The following is a 19,801-nucleotide window of genomic DNA, read 5'->3' as shown; positions in this document are numbered from 1 at the left end:
ATCCATAGACAATCCAGTAAAACAGGTAATGAGGATACTCAGCAAAGATGGTTGTCTTAGTCAACACCAAATTCTCATACTTAATTTACCACAATATGTGTAGCAGCTGGAGGGGAAATCTTACGTGATATGCACCAATAAATTTGAAGCTTCAGTATCCCAACCCAAAAATTCAAACTAACCTGTCTTTTGAGTAATAATTATAAAACTTTGAAAAAGGATGAGTTACCATTTTAAATTCCTATCAAAAGGCTCTGTACTTTTCCATAAAAAGAAGAACACCATGACTTTTCAGTGTCTCCTTGAGGACTTTTTTACCTATGTGTAGAATTTATGTCTTGTCAAATATTTGGCATTTCTGTCAAAATGATAATCAAATCTACAAAAACACAACTTCTAAAAGAATCACTTGATCTAAGAAATTCTACCTATACTAATGTCACACTATTGTCATTCATAGTTGGTGTTCCAAAGAACACCAATTTTTAATTTTTACAGTCAAGACTTACACCTATATAGTATAGTCTTGGAAATGTGGACCTTATAAAACATAAATATTTCTTAATATTTGAACAATGCAAATATGTGAAGAGATAAGTAATAAACATGACAACACAAATGATAAGTACCTGATAAATAGCATAGCAATCTATACTGCACCCAGTGCATAAAAATGTTACTAATGCACAATCACCACAAGCCAACATTTGAAATCTGTTCTGTGTGTAGATATATAATACATGTTGTAAAAAAAAGGAGAATGCACTGAAAAGAAAATGTTTATTGACTGCTTTCACCTTGACCTAAGTGTTCCATGCAATCCAATTTTTTCCTAGGATTTCTGTGGTGAAAGAATAGTTCTCAGTATTTTCTGAACCCCTTCCCTCCCAGTGTAATTACATTTTTTCTTAATTAAGAGGCTCACTCCCATGAAAACTACATGAAATGTCTGCCTTTCTAAGCAAGCCCATTTTACCTTTCATAAATTCTTGGTAAGATGTAAATGTAACAGAAAGTGTGCATTACTGATAGCTAAACCTCAAAAGTACTCATTCAAGCCACAACTAGAGCTAAATTACCAAATACAAGGGAAACTTCAAAACCAAAGTAAAATTAAGAACGAAATGTTCAGATTATTTTCAAGTGAAAAGGCTTTTCAAATTGACAGCAAATCAGGTACATATTTATGGAAAATGCCGGTGAAGATCAATCATAGTTAATGCCTAATGTCATAGCTATAAAACCACTATAAATTATGACCTAATGAGCATCCAACATGATTTAATTTCTTTTCGATAACATATTTCACGAAAATGACATGACCTCTTGAGAAGGTAATAAAATACAAAAAATGTATTGTGAATTTAACGCATTTGATATATTTAGCTGCTAACCTATTCAGGCGTCGAATAGAGCTGGTCGCTGTGTAAGAAACACTTTGATAAACTGTAGCAGTAAACTCTTATCGACCTTCAATCTAAGCCATAAGTCCTAAGAACCACTTGAAATGCGGATTTGCATCACACTGTGTTAGCTGTATACTCCACTGCGGCAGCCCTGTCATACCGTGGTTTTCGGAATCGTAAGACTGGAATGAGCCCGAGCAAAATATAAACCACACCAGTAATAAAGAAAGCATAGCCGACAGCAATTAAATGCGTTCGCCTAGAAAGTGCATAATGAAATATCAATGATAAAGTTGTACCCAAGAACAGCAACACTAGGCCAGCGAACATAACTTGCAACCCACGGCGCCGCCAAAACGACGAAAATTCACGCCCAGTATTCACATCTGTGCCATCTATGAATAGGCGAAAACCTCCAAAGTAGTTCGTCCACGACAACGAATTGAAAACGAGAATGAATGAATGACCATCTTGTTCCCACTCGTACTGTCCGCCACCAAAGCAAAGAGGGCTACATGGATTGTAAGTCAATCCATGATGCTCCAGTTCATGTCCATTAACGTAGATACGGTACCCTTCACAAACGCAACCAATTTCACGAACCAGCTGTACTGTATACTGTCGATATTCAGGACCAACCTTGAGGTTCTGGGCCCATGTACAAGTGGTTTTACAACAAGGCATCTCTGGCGTTCTTCGACAACAACAATAGAGTATGTGCTTCAACCTTCGCTCAGAACTTTGCGATTAATTTCGGATTAAAAGGTCTTAAAAGACCCTCTGCTTAGTCACTGTGCTTTTATCTGTGGGTTTTCGCTTAACCAATGGAATTTTAAGTCGTAATTGCGAAAAATTATCCGCAACCCAAAAGTGTAATGGAGATCGATCACCCAGCTGACAAGAGAATTGAAGTGTGACACACGTATTTGTAAGATACTTTCTATGGCGTGACAAACTGTTTGACTTCTTCCTGTTGATTGGCCAAAATAGAAGCTACATTATAAACATTTAACAGCAAAAAGTGCAAGCAACCCTCTATAAGCCCCGACTCGACTATAAATCAATATGAGATACTCATACCCGAACGTAGCTTCCAGAATTTAGTTGCTTGAATATTCTTCCCCACAACTTGTGTGAGTGCGTGATGCTTGATTCTTTTTAACAGATGCAAAGCGTTCCAAGACTTTTCTCTTTTTATTTTCATAACTGAATGATCGATTACTAGCTATATTCCATGTACAAATTTTGCATAATTCTATCAAAAAAGATAATCATTAAGTAAAAATCACAGAAAAACATACATTTTAAATAACATTTTGGTAAGGTTTCCGCACGGTCCCTTACTTCATTATGCATACAGTTTATAAATGAAGAAAACAATCTTCGATACCTTTCCATATTCCAATTTTTTTACTTCAGCTGTTGTTGATTTTGATCGATTTAATCGAACAAAGATTCGCTGAACACCATAAACCTTTTGTTTTGATTGCTTTTCCAATAACGAGAACCATTCCAAAGAATACAAGGTGCCAAGTCTGAAAATGATATTTCGACAGGAACACTTTATGCGCGCGGGCAAAACAATGTACACCTGCAAAGATTAGTGTTATGGAAATGAAATGGTTACCTTGAAGACAGCAGTGTGAAGCTTAATAATTTATTTGGTGTGGTTGAAGTGTGGCAAAAAGCAATATTCTGACGATATTATTTAGCGATGACCTCCTATAGGTTGGAAAAATAAGAATTAGTTTATTGTGTTTCTCTCTTAGGAGATGAAGCATTACAAAAGCAGGTGATAAAGCGGGGTAAGGATTTGCTGATAAAAGAAGTAATGAGGGCTAGGTTTCTAACAACAACAAACGAATACTTCGTAAGAAAATTCTTAAGGGACATGTGCCCAGATGTTTTGAAGTGCTATTGAATTTGAAAAAGTATTTGCTTTCTTTTCGTTTCACGCGTACTTCACATCAGTATTGGTTATATAATGTTTCAATCATCTTGATTTAAAAACAACGTAAACGCTGTATTGATTGTCATTTACTTTGTTGCTATGCTCAGATCAAACGATTTTTAAGCCCAGATCGAACGATTTTAAACATTGACGTTAAGTTACGGAAGCAGTCACGAAACAATCGTCTGTATTTTCTCGATAAGTTTTGTGCAATTTCTTTTCATACTCCGTTCGTGATAAATCTCACTCCCAAATGACGCTGTATTGTTGTAAACAAAACTCAAAACGAAAACAACAGAGAACATATTTTAATACATATTAGAGTCAACATGATATTATGAATAATTTCACAATGCTTTAGAGTTTGATCGGATTCATAGTTTGTAGTGCTGGATATTTTTAACTTCGTTTTGCCTGGATGAAAATGTGCTGAATTAGTAATATGTGGTTTGAAGTTTTCCTACACTGTGTAAACTGGCCCATAACGATTAGAATGTCTCACCACATGTGAGGTTAAACCCTCCACAATCTTTAACAAGCCAAATATTAATAAAACGCGGCCTAGTAGCTCCCATACAACAACATACGGAGAAGGCACAGTGTCCTCAAAGTATCGTAACGATTCCAATGAAACTCCAATCAACACCTCGATGAGCCCAAAATAAACAAGAATCCACCCTCGTCTTCTCCACAGATCTGATGGAGTGAGATTCAAGTCTATCTGAAAACCGTCGATCAGCAAATGATACTCTGTCATCGACCATGTTCCAGGTACAATCATCAACAGAAAAGAACGGCCATCAAACTCCCAAGCGAATTGTTCGCTCCTATTGCACACAGCTAAGCCATTGAGACGCTTAAATGTTGCACGAGTAATCTGTAGTCCATTTGTAAATATACGAAATTCTTCGCCACAAAAACGCTTTATACGAACTAGTTCGACAGAATAGTGTTTACTTCCCGAGCTGAAGTTGAAAGTCTTTTCCCAGCGTTTTGAAGTTTTCCTCAAACAAGCCTTCATTACTCGTAGCTGGTTGATGACCCAATTTGCGCCTTAGGTCGCGGGAATTGAAACAAAATTACTATTAATATTCATAACGTCATTGACACACGAAAACTACCAATCACATTAAATATACCCCAGTTAGCCGCAGTATGCTATGTTTTTGTTTGTAGGCAGCCAACAGTTATGAGTTTCACTACGAAAAAGGCTCAATCTTACTTTCAATCATCAGTCTGTGTTCAAACTCACCCGTTATTTTGGTTTGTGCCTGTTTTGCGAGGTCACGCGAACAAAACAGCTGACGAGTATGACACAGTTAGATCAGAGGACTTTATCACCAAAGGGTTGAAAGACTTCACGAAATTCATCGATGGCGGTTTTCATAAGGATTTAAGAGTCGCTAATTATTTTAACACCTTTGTTTTCTTAGCCTGCCAGCGTTCTGTTCACACAAAGGTGCCTTTAGTCAAACCTCGTCCCTAGGGACTTTTGATTTTGAAATTCCTTAAGAACTGTATTTTCGATTAAGAAAAAAAAAATCCGAGAAGAGAGTGAAAAATGTCTATAACAATTAAAAGAACAATTGGAGAAAAAAAAAAGAATGCGTTAAAGAGAATTATATAATTCTGACCGCTAGTTCATGACAACAATAGCTGTTTACACTCAAAGTCAACCGACTTAAAGTAGCTTAAACTGCATAGTTAGGTAAACAGGCACCGATGTTGATCACAAACTCGGTTGAAGTTTCCCGGAAATTCCAGAGAAGAGGAAGAGGGTTGATGATAATCAAATCATGATCAAACCATTGTTATTCATGGGAAATTGACGAAAGTACCTTGTTAAGATAACTCACTCAATTTTTCTCGCTTCATAGTCTTCATAGCTTGTAAATTCAATACGTTTGCTTTGCCAGTCACAGCTATTTAGTAAGTTTTTATTTTGTCTTCGTCTGCTTTTTTTAGCTATCAGCAAAAAAAGAAGAAATAAATATGGTTCTTATGATCGGAGCGAAGCTTGAACGCCCGGATAACTTGTTGCTTCAAAAGACGGGGTTGGAGCGCTTGGAGCAAGTGTTCTTCCCCTCCCTCTCCCCCACATCAAGTTGAGATACGCCGTTACTGAGGGCCACAAGTGTTCCCATGATTCTTCACACCACCACTCTACCTAGTTATTGGATTTCTTCTTTCGCGATGCTTTGGGTCAGCTTTACTGATGAAAAAAATAAGCATTTCAACTCTGACAGGGCAGGAGAATGCTCTCTTCTAAACAAACGCCTAGGGTCACAAGCTCTTCTTCAAGATAAGTGTGCAAATATGTTATTAAAAGGCATCATAACAAAATCATTAACTCGGAGAATTTGATATCTTCTTCCGCGTTTGAGTTAAGAATGAAAATCACTTTTGAGTTCGGTTTCGCATGGAATTGTTATGAGGTATTGAAATGGTTAATTACGATTTTATTCATTTGCTTATATTTAGCATTTAGTTACTATTTGAATCGGCCAGGTCCGAAGTTATCGCGATGAGTCTCCAAGTTATGACTGTGTTGTTCAAATTCCATAAGAGGACGTCTTCTGACCTTGCCTTGGGCCCACACTAAAGCTTTTGTTTAGGCTTACACAGTCAAAGATTCATTCGATTGATCGGAAGCATTAGGCAGATTGTTGTTCAAAAATGTCTGGGTTTGTGTTCTGACAACAGATGTTTAATCTTCCAAGGTCAGTTGGGCAGCATGCCCACACATGCCTTCTGCTAATGAATATAAAAGCGTTTTCTGTAGAATTAGTATAAGTCAGGGATAATCAGAGAGAGAGGTAGAGAGATTGATCAGAGTTAGAGACAGTCGATCAGTGTCTCCCAAAGTGAAGTAAATTTGATTTAAATGAGATTGTGTTAGAGAGCAGAGATAAAAGAAGTCGACTGAAAAAGACAGGTGGCATTAAAGATGTAAATAAAAGATCTTTGGTCTTGAAATACATCCAATTGATTCTCGACAAAGCAGCCTTGTAAACCGAATGAAATCGATCAAAACACAAAACGAGCGAATAAAAATACATTTTGAAATGTAATTGTTTTCTGTACACAAGATTTCCGACCGATGTAACCCGCTGGGAACCGCAGTAAATAAATTTACGTGTAAATAGTCAGCAGAATTTCATTGCTCTTCAAGAGATCAAATCCTAATATCCAGAATCAAGGCACTGAGGTCTAGCGAGTCGTTTAGATCGAGTTAATTCCCAGAAAAAAGTGACTCGAAGTGACGGAGTCACGCAAGGTTATTTAGTCTATCATACACATGCGCTGCTTCAAAATGAATGAAAAAAACACTTAAATTTACCTTTTTTTCTTTTCTTCTGTTATCGTTATTTTTTAAAGCTCCTTACTTCGCGGAAGTCTTGCTTCCAAATACTTTTACCACATGTAAGGAAAATGGAAAATACAAGTAGAGAACCAATGTTAATACCTATATCAGTATATCAGTTTATTAACCCTTTGAATTATTTCCGTATGATTATTATAAGCATGTGCCAATTTGCTTCATACATGGACGGCTCCCTTCTTTCGCTTTCTTTTCACTTGACGGCGTCCTGAGGATGCATTTCCTGCGCGCGTTCAATTTTTTTATACTGCCTCGGGTTCAGTCCTCTAAAACAGACTGCCTGGAACTTTAATCACCCTGTCAGTGTCCAGAAATTTTTTCATATTGTTTTTAATTTTAACCAATCGAAGAGAGCGAGCTTAAGTTAAAACCTGCTTTAAGCCAAATCATGCGAAGCGATATGATTGACAAAGCTTACGTCATTTAGTGTAGTAAATTTATCCTCAGAACAAAGTTCTCGTTGCTACTTTTGTTGTTGTTGTTTTTCCCTTTTTCTTTTTTGTTATATTGTTGTTTTTTTTTCAAGGAAACAATGAAACGAGACCTGGAAGTTTTACGTTGGCAAAAGTCTCCTATGATGTAATTTAGTTTTATCAACGGAGTTGATAATGTAAATTGGCCACCGTAGAAAGTTTCTTATGCCGACGTTTGGAGCCTTAGCCCTTTGTCAGAGCGAAATGATGGACGTTTTTTAGCTGCAAGAGGTAATTTTGTATCACTGTTCGGTAGGGCCTTCAAAAAGTTCGGCCTTTCCCAGTCAATTTGTCTGAGTACGAAGCTTGTTCAACCTCTGATTCACTAACACCACTGCTTCCATCCCCTTTCATAGGGAGAGGGGATGAATTCAAGAAAGACATTTTCAAGTTAACGCTAAGCCGGTTATTTTCCGAAAAACAGGAGCCAGGGGACCGTGGAAATCAATTCATCGTCAGGCTTGCTTGTGCTTTTCCAGCCATTACAATTGAAGGCCGGCCTTAACATTCGTCCCCTGCCTGTGCACCATTCTCGTGAACCAGGCGTGCATGAGTGCACTAGTTCTATTACCTCGCAAAACCTTAACACTTTCGACATCACTATCCATCATTATAATATGAGAAAGTTTGCCAAAGATTGCAACTGAGCCCTCGCACAGTCAGTTAGAGGGGATCAGTTCTTCACAGCACAAAACAACTTCACACGTTTTGCAGGCTGAGACTCTCGCAAAGGTTCTAAAAACAAAAACAAGTTTTATTTACCAGTGACAGTGACCTTTCCCAAATTTTGAGAAGTTCTTTTTCTGCGCATACCAGCTCAAAAGGCAGATATGAATTAAACATTTCCTCCACCTATGTGGATACCTAGTCTGCATATGGATATCGCGTCTGATAACCCAATTATATCGCAGTAGGAATATATATGCAGAGGCAGACTCAAACAAGGGAAGCAGGGGTCAAGAAAACTTTTCTTGAGTATGTTAAGAGCTTGGCAATGGAAAGGAATTGTAATCGCGGACACTGCTTGTTGAGAAAAACTTCAATTTTTCTTTCTCTTGCGAGCAATTTTTGTAAAGAGCGTTGTCTTCGCAAAGTTGGTGACAAGTTTTAAATGTAATTTGACACCTCCCGTTGCTTTCGTTTTAAAAACTGTGGCTTGAAGGAAAACCTGATGATGTTGATAGAGAGGAGGGAAGATTTACTATACAGGTTTGGCCGTAATTCCAAGTTAAGAAATAATCAGATGGAAAGAGATAAAATTGAATTAAAAAATCCAGACAGGGAGGATACGATCTTTCCTGATCCGTTCTGAACCACTATGCTGAAATTCAATATGTAGGTGCCAAATTTAGGAGAAACGGCTGGATTGGAAAAGAGCTTGCAAGGGCTGACGATCAAAACATACATCCCCAAATTTCTGTGTTGTTGCAGTTGTGTTTGAACAATAAGCGGACGTTCAAAGATTGCATTAGAAAATAAACAAAAGATATTAACTCTTTTCCTGGTGGGGGTGTGTATATATGTGCGTGAGGAACGGTGGTGTGGGGTGTCCTGCCGTAATAGGCGGAAACAAGTTCTGTATTTTTTGTTTACCAAGTAAGGTTTTGACCCTCCAGTCATCCACTCGATTGGACTTGACAATAACTTGTCGGAAGTGTCGGTGGAATGCATGATCAATTAGATTTGCATTGTGTTAGTGTCTGTCTTTGCTTGTTTCGCGTGTATTTTCGAGTTCGTGCCCCGTCTAGACCTATGCCAAATTGTCCTTAGTCGTATCTTTTTTAACTCTCAAAAACTGTTGTTCGGCGCTCAGGGAAAGTACCTGGTAAGTTTTATTTAGTCAAGATACAAACTCAAATCGAAACGAGCGAATCTGAGCTAACAACAAAGGAATTAAACTTGTTTTGAAATATTCATAAATGCGAAATGCTACTCCGGTGACGTCACAGGGTGATTTCTTGTCAATGGAAGCGCGGAAGCCATGTTCATTATCCCGCCATTTTGAGTAGGGCACGGACGATTTGGTGATAGTTGGTGGGCCATTTGCGCGACAATTAAGGCGATTCCTTTGGTATCAAAATGAGCGAAGGAAGTGCTACTGGTAACGCCGATGATCAAGAAGAAGAGTCCGTCTTTATGCTGTGTGGGCTTTGTAAAAAGCCGCCGGTGGACACAAGCCCGAAGCTTTTGCCTTGCCTTCACTCTTTTTGTTTAAATTGCTTGGAGGAACGTTTTGCCGAACAACAACGAGAAAAAGCCCCTTCGACCTCAGCCAGTACATCTTCGAATTCGATCCCAAGGCTGAAATGTCCAAATTGTGGTCAAGAGTTTTTGGTTCCCCCGAAAGGAGTACTAGGCTTCCTGGATAACCAGTTTGTCTTAGAGAACATGGGAAAACTGCAAAGAAATCAAGAAAACATAAACCGTTTCTGCACCTCATGCGAAGACAACAGTCCGGCTTCGTCTTTTTGTTTGAACTGTAGCGATTGGCTCTGTGATGCTTGTGTTTCTGCTCATCAGCGAGTGAGAGTAACGAAGGATCATAAAATTCAATCAGAGGCCGAGTATTTGGAAAACTCCGAGTCCTCGGACGTGAAACCGATTTTTTGTAGCACTCACCCTCAAGAAGCCCTTAAACTCTTCTGTGCCAACTGCGAAAAATTGACTTGCAGGGATTGTCAACTTCTTGAACATAAAGATCATAAATACCAGTTTATAAAAGAGGCAGCAGTGAACTACAGGGATAACCTTAGGGGACAATTAAATAGACTGTACGAACAAGCACAGCCTTTGACTGACTCAATTCGCGAAGTTGAAAAAGCGGCGAAAGGTTTACAAGAACGTGAGGAAACCATTGTATCTGAAATAAAAAAGTCGTCGGAGATGCTTGTGAAAGCTGTCAGACAAAGAGAGAACGTTCTGTTGCAAGAATTAAAAGCACTTGTACTTTTTAAACACAAACTTTTGTCCAAGCAGAATAAAGACCTCCGCCTAATGCAGAAGATCCTTCAACACAATTATGGCTTCACCAGACATGTATTAAAGAATGGTAGCGACATGGGATTGTTGTATAGCAAAAGACAGCTAAGTTCAAGAATCCAAAATCTGTTAAGCTTGAAGTACAATGTTCTTCCAGTAGCTCATAGTGATTTGAAGTTCTCTGTTGAAACAGAAAAGCTCTGTGCTGTGATTGGTAAACTTGGAAGTGTTATGACTCCAGCTGACAGAACTAATACCAATTCATTTCGTGGATTGTCCAATGCTAGTAGTTTCACTGGTCTGCCAAACAGCACTGTATCAACAGCTATGTCAAATCGTCCAGTCAGTTCAAATAGTTCTTCAAGACCCAATCCTATTGAAGCTCTTTCAGCTGTCAATAAGCGTTTAGGACCTCCTGGAAGCCAGACCTATTCTACGAAGTACCCCTCCCTTCAGGCTGCCATAGTTCATCCATCTGGTGCAGGCATCAATATGAATACCAAAGTTGGTGTGGTGTCAGCAAATGGCGTATCTCGCTTGTCATTACCATCTGCAACACGTAGCCTTACAGTAAAACCAGGAACTGGAATTTCTACAAATAGCTTTTCTTTTGCACAGAGGAGCCCAAATGTCAGTAACTTGTCGAATATCTCACGCTTGTCACCCCCGCGCTCTGTTCGAAATGGTAACACCCTCCCTCTACGGCACTTCCAGGATATTGGTAGTAAAATTGCAATCAAGTCTCCTCCACCCAGACCACCCAGCACTGGAAGCAACCATAGTCACCAGAGTACATCACCGCTTAGTGATTCATCAGGTTCTTCATTTAAACAAAATGGTTGGGACGAGCAACCAGTAGCCAGTGAGAAATCAACTCAAGTCTTGAAAGGTAATTTAGCATGTGAATGTAGTTTTTTTTAAAGAGATGAACAGTATCGCCCCTTCAACTGCTCAGAAAATCACTCTGGATTTTTCAGTATTTCATGAAAAAGCTAGTTTCTCACGATTCTTTGTTTCATGTCAAATGTTATGGTTCTTGGAATCAAATGCCATACATTTTGAATTGGTTTATATCTTATTTTTTATTATCTTTTAAAATAAAATCTTGCTGCATGTTCAAGCCTGTCCTCCAAGGTCAGTGTGTAAGGTTAAGACCTGAAGGAGTCATCCCAGTTATTTTAATGGACTCATTTTTTATTATGATGTGCCTGTTCCTGTTAGTACATTCTAGAATTTAATCACATCAATTCTCATGTACAGAAGTTTGTGTTATCTTCTGAAATCATTTGGAATGGATCATCAGTTCTTTAGATTTAAAGTTACTGTTGAATGGGTGAATTAAATTAAATGTAAATGCTGCTATTTTTTGGTGGGACATTTTTTATTTTGTTTAAACAGATGTCCTTAAAATCTCATTTTGAGAGGATATGTGTATCTTTATTTGCGTTGGATTTCCAGAAGTCATAGCATTGTTACTTATTTGGAAGATTTGTGTTCCAGATTTGTATCATTGTTATGACTTATGGAGCAAATCCTGACAGATTACAGTTTATTACAATTTCTTGAATTTAAAGGAGTCTCTACCCTTTTCCTGTGGCTTATGCAATAGCAATCATTACTAAGATTTCTAATTGTTTCCTTATATGAACTGAATATTAGCAATAGTTGTCTAGAACTATATAACCAGACAATCTTTAAGATAACTGGACTCCACAACATTTTTATTTTTTTGATAATAAAATTTTTACTTGTTACACAGAGTGAAAACCTCATAATCCATGCAATTGTATTATTTTTATTAAAACACCATCTCAACACAAAGAGATGCTGTTTTTTTTTCTCTCATGATTCTGATTCATGTTTGGCAAAATTGTACCAGAACCTTAATTTCACCTTTATTTTAAAAAGTAATGATCATTTTAACCATAACTTGATTTGAATTTCCAGCACAATAAAATTACATCTAGCACAGTTGTATAAAGAAAATGAGATCAAGAGAAAAAGTTAGTAGTGTGTGGTGTATGAGAAAAAAGTATATATTTCCTGTAAAACTGAAATATACCTCAATAGGCACTAAGTCATACGCTACATTTGAAATGATCTGGGTGCACTCATTGAATGATTAAACCTATAAATTAGATGATATCTTGTTCCAGTTTTCTCTCATATTTACTTGAATAGAACCTTATATTGTAGTGGTTAACAACTGAAATAAGAAATCTTAGCCAGTTTGAGCCAAGTTATTTTTAAATCTTACGGTGTAATAATTTGCTTGGTTAAAATTAGCAAAATATAAGATTGGAATCAAGTGAAAATGAGAACCACATCAATTTTTCACCTGAGATTCCTTCAAGTTTTTTAAATGGTTTATTTGTTTGAAGTCCTTTTTACCATGTAAAAGGGAACTGGAGATAGAAGCCTTGTTAATGGCCAAAACTTTATAACTTTAGAACCTGAAAGTGAAATTCAAAGGCATTGTTTCAGTTTCTTTAAATAAAACAATGACTTGGCTCTTGAAGCCAAATAAAGCAGCTTAGCATTTCACTATTACAGCAATATAGCCTTTTCCTGATCATGAAAGGTAAATATTTATATAATGACCACTGAAAAATTTTGACATGGCCATTAATTTAAATCTGCAACAAATTTGGTTTTATTGTTAAATATTTACAAACTGTTTGTACATGGTGCATTTGACATTGGTGATCCAAGCAGTTTGACAGAGGCTGTTAACAAATCTACATGGTGGAATATGGCTTACATGACAATTCACCCACAATTTTCATGTAGTCCAGTGTTAAAGCATTAGACTGTAAAACCCTAAGGTTTGAGTCTCAATTTCTTGTGGCAGAATCATATGTTTTTGTTTTTGTTTTTTTACCTCATTACAAAACAAGAATATATTTACAAAATTCCTCTGTTTATTGTGTTTATAATATTTGTCATGTATGACAGAATAACTTGAAGAATCAATATAAGGCACAAGCATTGCATGATATCAATGATTTAGATATACCAAGCATAAGATCACACTGTTGTAACAAATTTATAACTTGGACTTATATATATTTACAGTGTTGCAGTGATTTTTACCATCAATCATATTCATGATGTAAGTAATTACAATTGTATTCTCAGTTTTTGCAACTGCACAGTTAAACTTAAGTTGGATAGCTATATTTGAGACATTGGTTTTAGATCTGATTCAATTGACATTAGTTTTATGGAGATCTTTGAATTATTAAGGCTTGTTTTTGTCAAGTTAGAAATGGAAGGGAGCAGTAAGATGAAAAATGTAGAAAATTGACACTGATTACAAATTTGAAAAGTGAATATGATGGCTTAAAAGGGAATCAGCTACATCAGATCATCATCGACAAGTTAACAAGACATGTAAATTATAAAAACAGGCAGAGTGACGTGAAGTAACAGCAGTTATAGATCCATCTAGCATAGAAGACTTCAAAATATGGTCAAATTCTAAAGCTCCAGGATTTAGTTTTACTTGTAAAGGCCAAGAACTAATGGTTTGAAAACACGTGAAAGATAGTATTAACGATTGGTAATCAGCACATTACACATAATAGTTAAAGTGCTAACGAGAAAGTAATTTTGATATGAAGTGTCATTAGGAAATATGTTAATTGTAGGCTTCCTATGAAAATTCTTGCTTTCACTTTGAATGGATTACAAGGAAGTGTGAGAGCCAAATTATTTATGTGTAATGAAAACAACATTTTGTAACATAGATTGAGTTTCTGGTCGAAAAGAAGTATTTTTTTGCATGCATTTATGTTATTTTGAATAATTTCAATAAGATGGTTTCTATATTTTATTAAGGAAAGCACAAAATGAATAATTTTTTTTAGTAATTGTGAATAAAGGAGGTGGTGTACTTCAAGGTGAGCCAACCTAAAAACATTTATACTATATTACTAAAAAAATTGTTGCAGAGTGTCTTTTTTCTCTTTTTTGTCTGGGACAAGATACTCAACTCTTGTAGTCTCCCAATATGCCTCTACCCATGTAGACAGTTTAAGACATATTGGTGAGTTGTTTTGGTAACTGACCTTGTGCTGTAAGTAGCCTGGGATGGAAAAATATTGCATCCATGAAGAGAAGGAATATCCCTATTTAATTTAGGATGGTTTTTAAAATAACTTATATTTTTCAGGTCCAACCTCTCCAACTGGAATTGGGGATTCAAAGGTGCCAAGATTACTTCCTGTGTTAAAGAGAAGTCATAGTTCTCAAGAATTGTTAGATGCTGGAGTTCCTCTCCAAGTTCCCAAACTACTCCCAGTGAGAAAGAGGAGTAATAGTACCCAGGGAATCCCTGATCCAGCCGCATCCCCTGTGACAACCTCCCCACCACCAGTCAAGGTCAAGCAGGAAAAGCCAGAATCTCCCACAGAATTCTCCCCTTGTCACGAATCAATGAAGAAGGTAGGGAAGGAAGAAGTCTGCATGTCATAAGAAACTTCCATGGTCAAATTGATGGTACACAGTTCATATCTGTTTATATTCTTATCAACTTTCTTATTGATATGACATGTAGATGCCATCAATGTTTTGAATTTTCAATCTACAGCAGCAACAAGATGACACCACTAGTGGAGAGAGTGGAATTGATGAGACCAGCTCAAATGATGATTGGTGTGCAGTGTGTCGCAATGGTGGAGAACTTCTTTGTTGTGATACATGCCCTAAAGTGTACCACTTACAATGTCATGTGCCTTGCCTTTCTGCTACTCCAAGGTTTGTTCCTAAGGATGTCAATATTTGCTTTGTTTGTTACAAGCTCTTAGTGTGCATAAATTATCTTGAGAAGATCCGCTACCATGCTTAGTTAGAGGTTGCGCTCTTACATTCTACATCAGTGCAGACTGTGTCAGTTTTTTCTGCTTGTTCAGTCCTTTTTCTGGATAACCTACTATACCTGATATGTACTGTAACCTCAACACAGCTTAGTAGACCCCTCAAAAGGTGTTCACATCTACAGCCCAAAGCAAAACCCTAAACTGTTACATTGAACTCAGGGATACTGCACTGAGGTGAAGACTTCTCCAGGGAACCTCTAAATGACATATTTAAGTGGAAATATTTGTTGTCTTCAACAGTGATTCTTGGAGTTGTGGTTTATGTCAACTGGTTGATTGGAATTCATTAAAACAGAAAGGTATGAAAAATGTCACAAAGTTAATTAAAAAAATTAAAAAAAAAAAAAATGTTGTGTTATGTATTTTCAAGCTTACCTGTGGTAGTTGGAGACACTACAAATGCATGAACAAATACACCCTGTATAATAAAAGGCATTTAAATTGCTCAAAATTGACGTACACTTTGCAATCCTGAAGGTGGAAAATCAAACACTACTTAATGTGAAATTTAACTTGTTTTATCTTTTGCCAAAAAGATAAAGAAGTTGTTCAGCCGGGCAATAAAAGACGATCATCTTGCAGTGGTCTGACTGAGTATGAGAGAAAGGTAACTTTTTCTTTTGGTTGCAAGTTCTCAATACTACATGTTAGGTAATAGAGGACTGTTTCTGTATCTACACAGCCTCTTTCAAACACATTGAAATGTAGAGTAAACAAGGGTTTATAAGGTACTGTAATGCTGAAGAATGAATGGAAAATGTGGAATTAAAGTACCACTCACAAAATCTATTTCACAGTCATGGTTAGCAAAACTGTTTTTTTTTTCCATGGCATTTATTATGTTATTCAGTTATGTATGCCCAAAGGTAACAAGGTTTGTTGGCCCACTGAATAAATTTGAATGTCAAAGTGCTAACTTCTTAGATCTGAAAGATTATTTTCTTTACAGATTTCAGTACATATCTTTGTTAGGTGGTCATGAAGATTTATTGTTTATTCTAAAGTGTTCCTCAACTGATAATTATATTACTAGGGCTGGGGAAAGGGGAAGGGAGAGGGGCTGTCAAACTTCAGAAATCTGCAAGCCATGTTAAACTTGAGGTTTGCTCAGTCCTTTTTTTTTTTTTTTTTGGTCAGTCAGTGTGAGAGTTTACCAGTAAACTAGATTTTTTGTCATTCAGGCTTGTGAAAAGATTCTTCTAGAGCTGTATTGTCATGCAGAAAGTATTCCATTTCAACAACGAGTCAGTAAATCGGTTAGTGCAATTATTTTACCTACACATAGATTATTTATAACTCAAAGTAATTGATAAATAACCTGTTTTCTAGTCGCCTTGTCAAAATATTTACCTTGCCTCAGAAACTGATGGATGTAAGTGACAGATTTATACATTGGTGAAGCAGACCCAAGACTAGTGATCATTTCACTTATGTGCATTTTACTTTTGAAGGTTAATGAAGTAAGCATTGATGTGAGCTCAGATTCACTTACTGGTACTTGGTCCTTCCTTCTCTCACTTGTTTTCTGAAAACAATAGGCTCAGCTCCCTTAGGAGTTTGGTCAAGGCCACTGACCATGACATTAAGTTCAGGGACTAAAGATTTTCCTTAATCTCCCGAAATGATATGTAAATGCACGTGGCTGTACAGTTCGTCATTGTTTAAGGAGAATTTGTCTCAAAACAAATGCTTCTTTTTCTACATGCTATAAATCACAACTTGCTTTTTGCCATTTCTTTTAAAGGTTCCTAATTACTATAAAGTTATTTCAAAGCCAATGGATCTTTCAAATGTTCGTGCCAAGCTTCAAACTCAAAACTTTGCTCATTACCAAAGCTTCAGTGAGTTTGTTGCAGATTGCCGATTAATCTTTGACAATTGTGCAATATTTAATGAGGTAAGTGTCTATTGAGTATTGAGGAGTAACTTATGGCAAAGTCATTCTCTCATCTTTAAGGGGTCCAAAAATTATTTGCTCTCAGGGCGAGTCAATTGAATAAATATGTACCATCAATCCTGTAGGGAAATGACTCAGCTACTTAATTTTAATGGAGTGGTATTCCACCCAGAGAGGTAAGGACAGTTGAAATGCCACTGGTCAGTTCATGCTATGAAAACAGGGACAAGCTTGGCAAGTGTTTTAACACTTCACTACCTCAGCATATATGTACAGCATACGTGTACATTGAATTGTGAATGCTAACAGAAAGCAAATGGGTTGATGAAAGCTAAGCATATGAAATCCAATACAGTTGAATTGACGCAAAACCTACTTTGTAAGGTAAACTACTTCTAGACTGCAGTTTTCGAGGAGGGGTTTATTATTTGCAAATCCCGCAGAACTGTTAGTGACTTCCTGACTTTATTATGTTTTTTCAGGCAACATCTGAAGTTGGAAAAATGGGTCACAACCTAGAATTGTATTTTGATACTTTACTAAAAAAGTACATCCCTGAGTTTGTTGAGGCAACTGGAGAACCCAAACCAAAGAGGAAGAAAGATGAAGCTCGCATGTATATCTTGAATCCATAAGTTAATTATTTTGTTAATGAATATGAGATGTAATATACTGGTGGTTGTTAGAATTGAACATCCAATTTCCCCTCATATCAACACCAGAAAAGTTCCAATGTTTTTGGCTGTTTTTTTAAATAATTATTATTACTATTGATTCTTTGGCCAGCTTTGGTCATTTTTATCTCTTAAACTCCCAGTTTAGGTTACTCTCTATCATTTCCTCAAAATATTATTATACTATCCAGTAAAATGGAATTTGTCAAATTTATTAGCTGGATGGTGTTGTGATGTCCTAACACCAAATTAATTTAACTAATCCACAGGGAAATGGAAGGGGGTAGAAAGGAGAATTAATGATCAGATCTTGGGAACTGAAGGTTAATTCATGAAAAGCAACATTTACTTGTCATGCAGTCCTTCTGCCAGCATTTTGTTAAGTGTGATAGCTTTCCAAGATAAAAGGACAAAGCTTGTTTATGTACATGACATAAATATTGAACAGATGCACTGTGTGTTATTGGAGAAAATCTAAGCATTTGAAATGTTACTACGTTTCACTGTTAGTAAAGAGTATTTGCAAGTCAAATTGTCGTTTATCTGAATTCAAGGTAATAAATTGTTTTTGTCGAAACAAAACAGCTCAGTTTTTTAATGTTTATTGTAACCTCATGGCATACTCAAACATGCACAAAAGAATAGTTCAGAGGTAAAAAATGAAGAGTTGTAAACTGTGGAATACTAGTTGTTATCAGTATTCTTTTTTCAGGTTTTCAAATTAAGGGTGATAGCTTGAAATAGAAGGAATAAAGAGGAAAACTAATGCAAGATCATGTAAAAATACATGTAATAATTAGATAATTCACTTTTCTGTATTTTTGCTGGTTACAAATCAGATCAAACCAAAAGCTCTGACGAATGAACTTGAGCTTGGTTGTGGTATGATTGGTTTGTCTTCAGTTTGTTTGTTTCAGGTGGCTTAAAACAAGTCCACTCTCTTTTAACAATGCACTGATTGATAAATTATGACAAATATAATTTTTATTAGGTGTTTCAAAAGTGCATCACAAATTTACAATCATTGGCAGACAAGTCAAGGTAGTTTCCCATATGTGGGATGACACAGTAGTAGAAAAATCATTTATGACTTTAGTTTTGAATCTGAACTTAAAAAAAAATATCACTGAATGACAATTGCACATTAATATTCATTAGGATAGGGAAAAGAACACTTGTGGGGTTGGTGCAGAGCCACCTACAGACTCTATTTTTCCATTAATGTTAGTAACCAGAGATGTGTCTGCATCTACCCCATGCAGTTGTATGCTGGGTGCAGGTTCATTTTACTATAAATCTACATCTACAAGGTCCACTAAATACATTTGTCATTATAGGACTGTGCAAATTGTGAACACTTTGAATTGAATTTTACTTGTCAGTGGTACTCTGAACAATCACAGTAGAAGTCAGGAAAATGTGATCAAATCTGAAAACCAGAAACTAACTACTGTTACTACTTATGGTTTAGTCTTCACAAGTCTGATTGTCTTTTTCCAGTAACACTTCATAAATAACACTGATGTTCACATTCTTTCAAATTTCATAGCAATTCTATGGAGACTATATATATATATATATATATATACATACATACACACACACACCACACACACATATATATTATATATATATATATATATTATAAATAGTTGTGAAATAGCAACTGGGCATATATTTTTGTCTTCAGACTAGTTCATATTGTATTGCATAAGAATTACAATACTGCATACATTACTATATAAAGGTTAATTTTAATTTATGTATTATTACACAGCTTATGGTTGTGTTTGTGGTCAATCTATTGTTGTTGAGTGGGATCTTTACTTTAAAGTATTCAATGTATTAGCTTGTAATGTTTTAATGTTTACATGTTTGTCAGGTCAGTGCAGATTTTCCATGCAGGCATAATTGTTAGATGTCTGCTACTTCTATCATTTAATCAGCAATTTTCCCAGCTTGTTGTCCAACTCAGGTAGAGTAGGCTCAGTAATTGTGCATTCTGGGGATGTCATATCTCAGTGATTTTTCCTTTGTAAATAAAGTTGATGTAAATTTCAACACCATTATCAGATCGCAAAGCATTGGTATACAATGTCTAATCCAAACATCTTAAATCTTTCAATGGGTAGATGTTAAGCCCTTGACTGTAGAGACCC

The 19,801-nt window shown here is 36.3% G+C and overlaps 3 protein-coding genes across 3 annotated transcripts; 1 reads left to right on the top strand and 2 right to left on the bottom strand.

The window, feature by feature from the left end:
* Positions 1–766: 766 nt before the first annotated feature.
* LOC131792549 (uncharacterized) lies at positions 767–2,335 on the bottom strand. Its single transcript, XM_059109957.2, has one exon. It carries the CDS (start codon positions 2,088–2,090, stop codon positions 1,521–1,523), a length of 570 nt encoding a protein of 189 aa, XP_058965940.1. The 5' UTR covers positions 2,091–2,335; the 3' UTR covers positions 767–1,520.
* Positions 2,336–3,650: 1,315 nt separating this feature from the next.
* On the bottom strand, positions 3,651–4,430 carry LOC131792550 (uncharacterized). Its single transcript, XM_059109958.2, has one exon. The coding sequence runs from the start codon at positions 4,376–4,378 to the stop codon at positions 3,818–3,820; it is 561 nt and encodes a 186-aa protein (XP_058965941.1). The 5' UTR covers positions 4,379–4,430; the 3' UTR covers positions 3,651–3,817.
* A 4,713-nt stretch (positions 4,431–9,143) lies between these two features.
* On the top strand, positions 9,144–19,711 carry LOC131792485 (E3 ubiquitin-protein ligase TRIM33). The gene is made up of 8 exons (XM_059109855.2): positions 9,144–11,080; positions 14,366–14,637; positions 14,783–14,949; positions 15,312–15,370; positions 15,608–15,678; positions 16,253–16,327; positions 16,816–16,968; positions 17,451–19,711. Exons 1-8 carry the CDS (start codon positions 9,292–9,294, stop codon positions 17,601–17,603), a joined length of 2,739 nt encoding a protein of 912 aa, XP_058965838.2. The 5' UTR covers positions 9,144–9,291; the 3' UTR covers positions 17,604–19,711.
* Positions 19,712–19,801: the final 90 nt, after the last annotated feature.

This window comes from Pocillopora verrucosa, chromosome 8 (assembly GCF_036669915.1).
Source record: "Pocillopora verrucosa isolate sample1 chromosome 8, ASM3666991v2, whole genome shotgun sequence".
Classification (NCBI taxonomy): domain Eukaryota; kingdom Metazoa; phylum Cnidaria; class Anthozoa; order Scleractinia; family Pocilloporidae; genus Pocillopora; species Pocillopora verrucosa.
This window is presented reverse-complemented; position numbering and strand designations above follow the sequence as displayed.

Coding starts and splice junctions, on each gene's coding strand:
- LOC131792485 (XM_059109855.2), top strand. CDS start 9,292: ATGAGCGAAGGAAGTGCTACTGGTAACGCCGATGATCAAGAAGAAGAG. Junction 11,081..14,365: donor ATCAACTCAAGTCTTGAAAG/GTAATTTAGCAT, acceptor TATATTTTTCAG/GTCCAACCTCTCCAACTGGA. Junction 15,371..15,607: donor GAATTCATTAAAACAGAAAG/GTATGAAAAATG, acceptor TTTGCCAAAAAG/ATAAAGAAGTTGTTCAGCCG.
- LOC131792549 (XM_059109957.2), bottom strand. CDS start 2,090: ATGCCTTGTTGTAAAACCACTTGTACATGGGCCCAGAACCTCAAGGTT.
- LOC131792550 (XM_059109958.2), bottom strand. CDS start 4,378: ATGAAGGCTTGTTTGAGGAAAACTTCAAAACGCTGGGAAAAGACTTTC.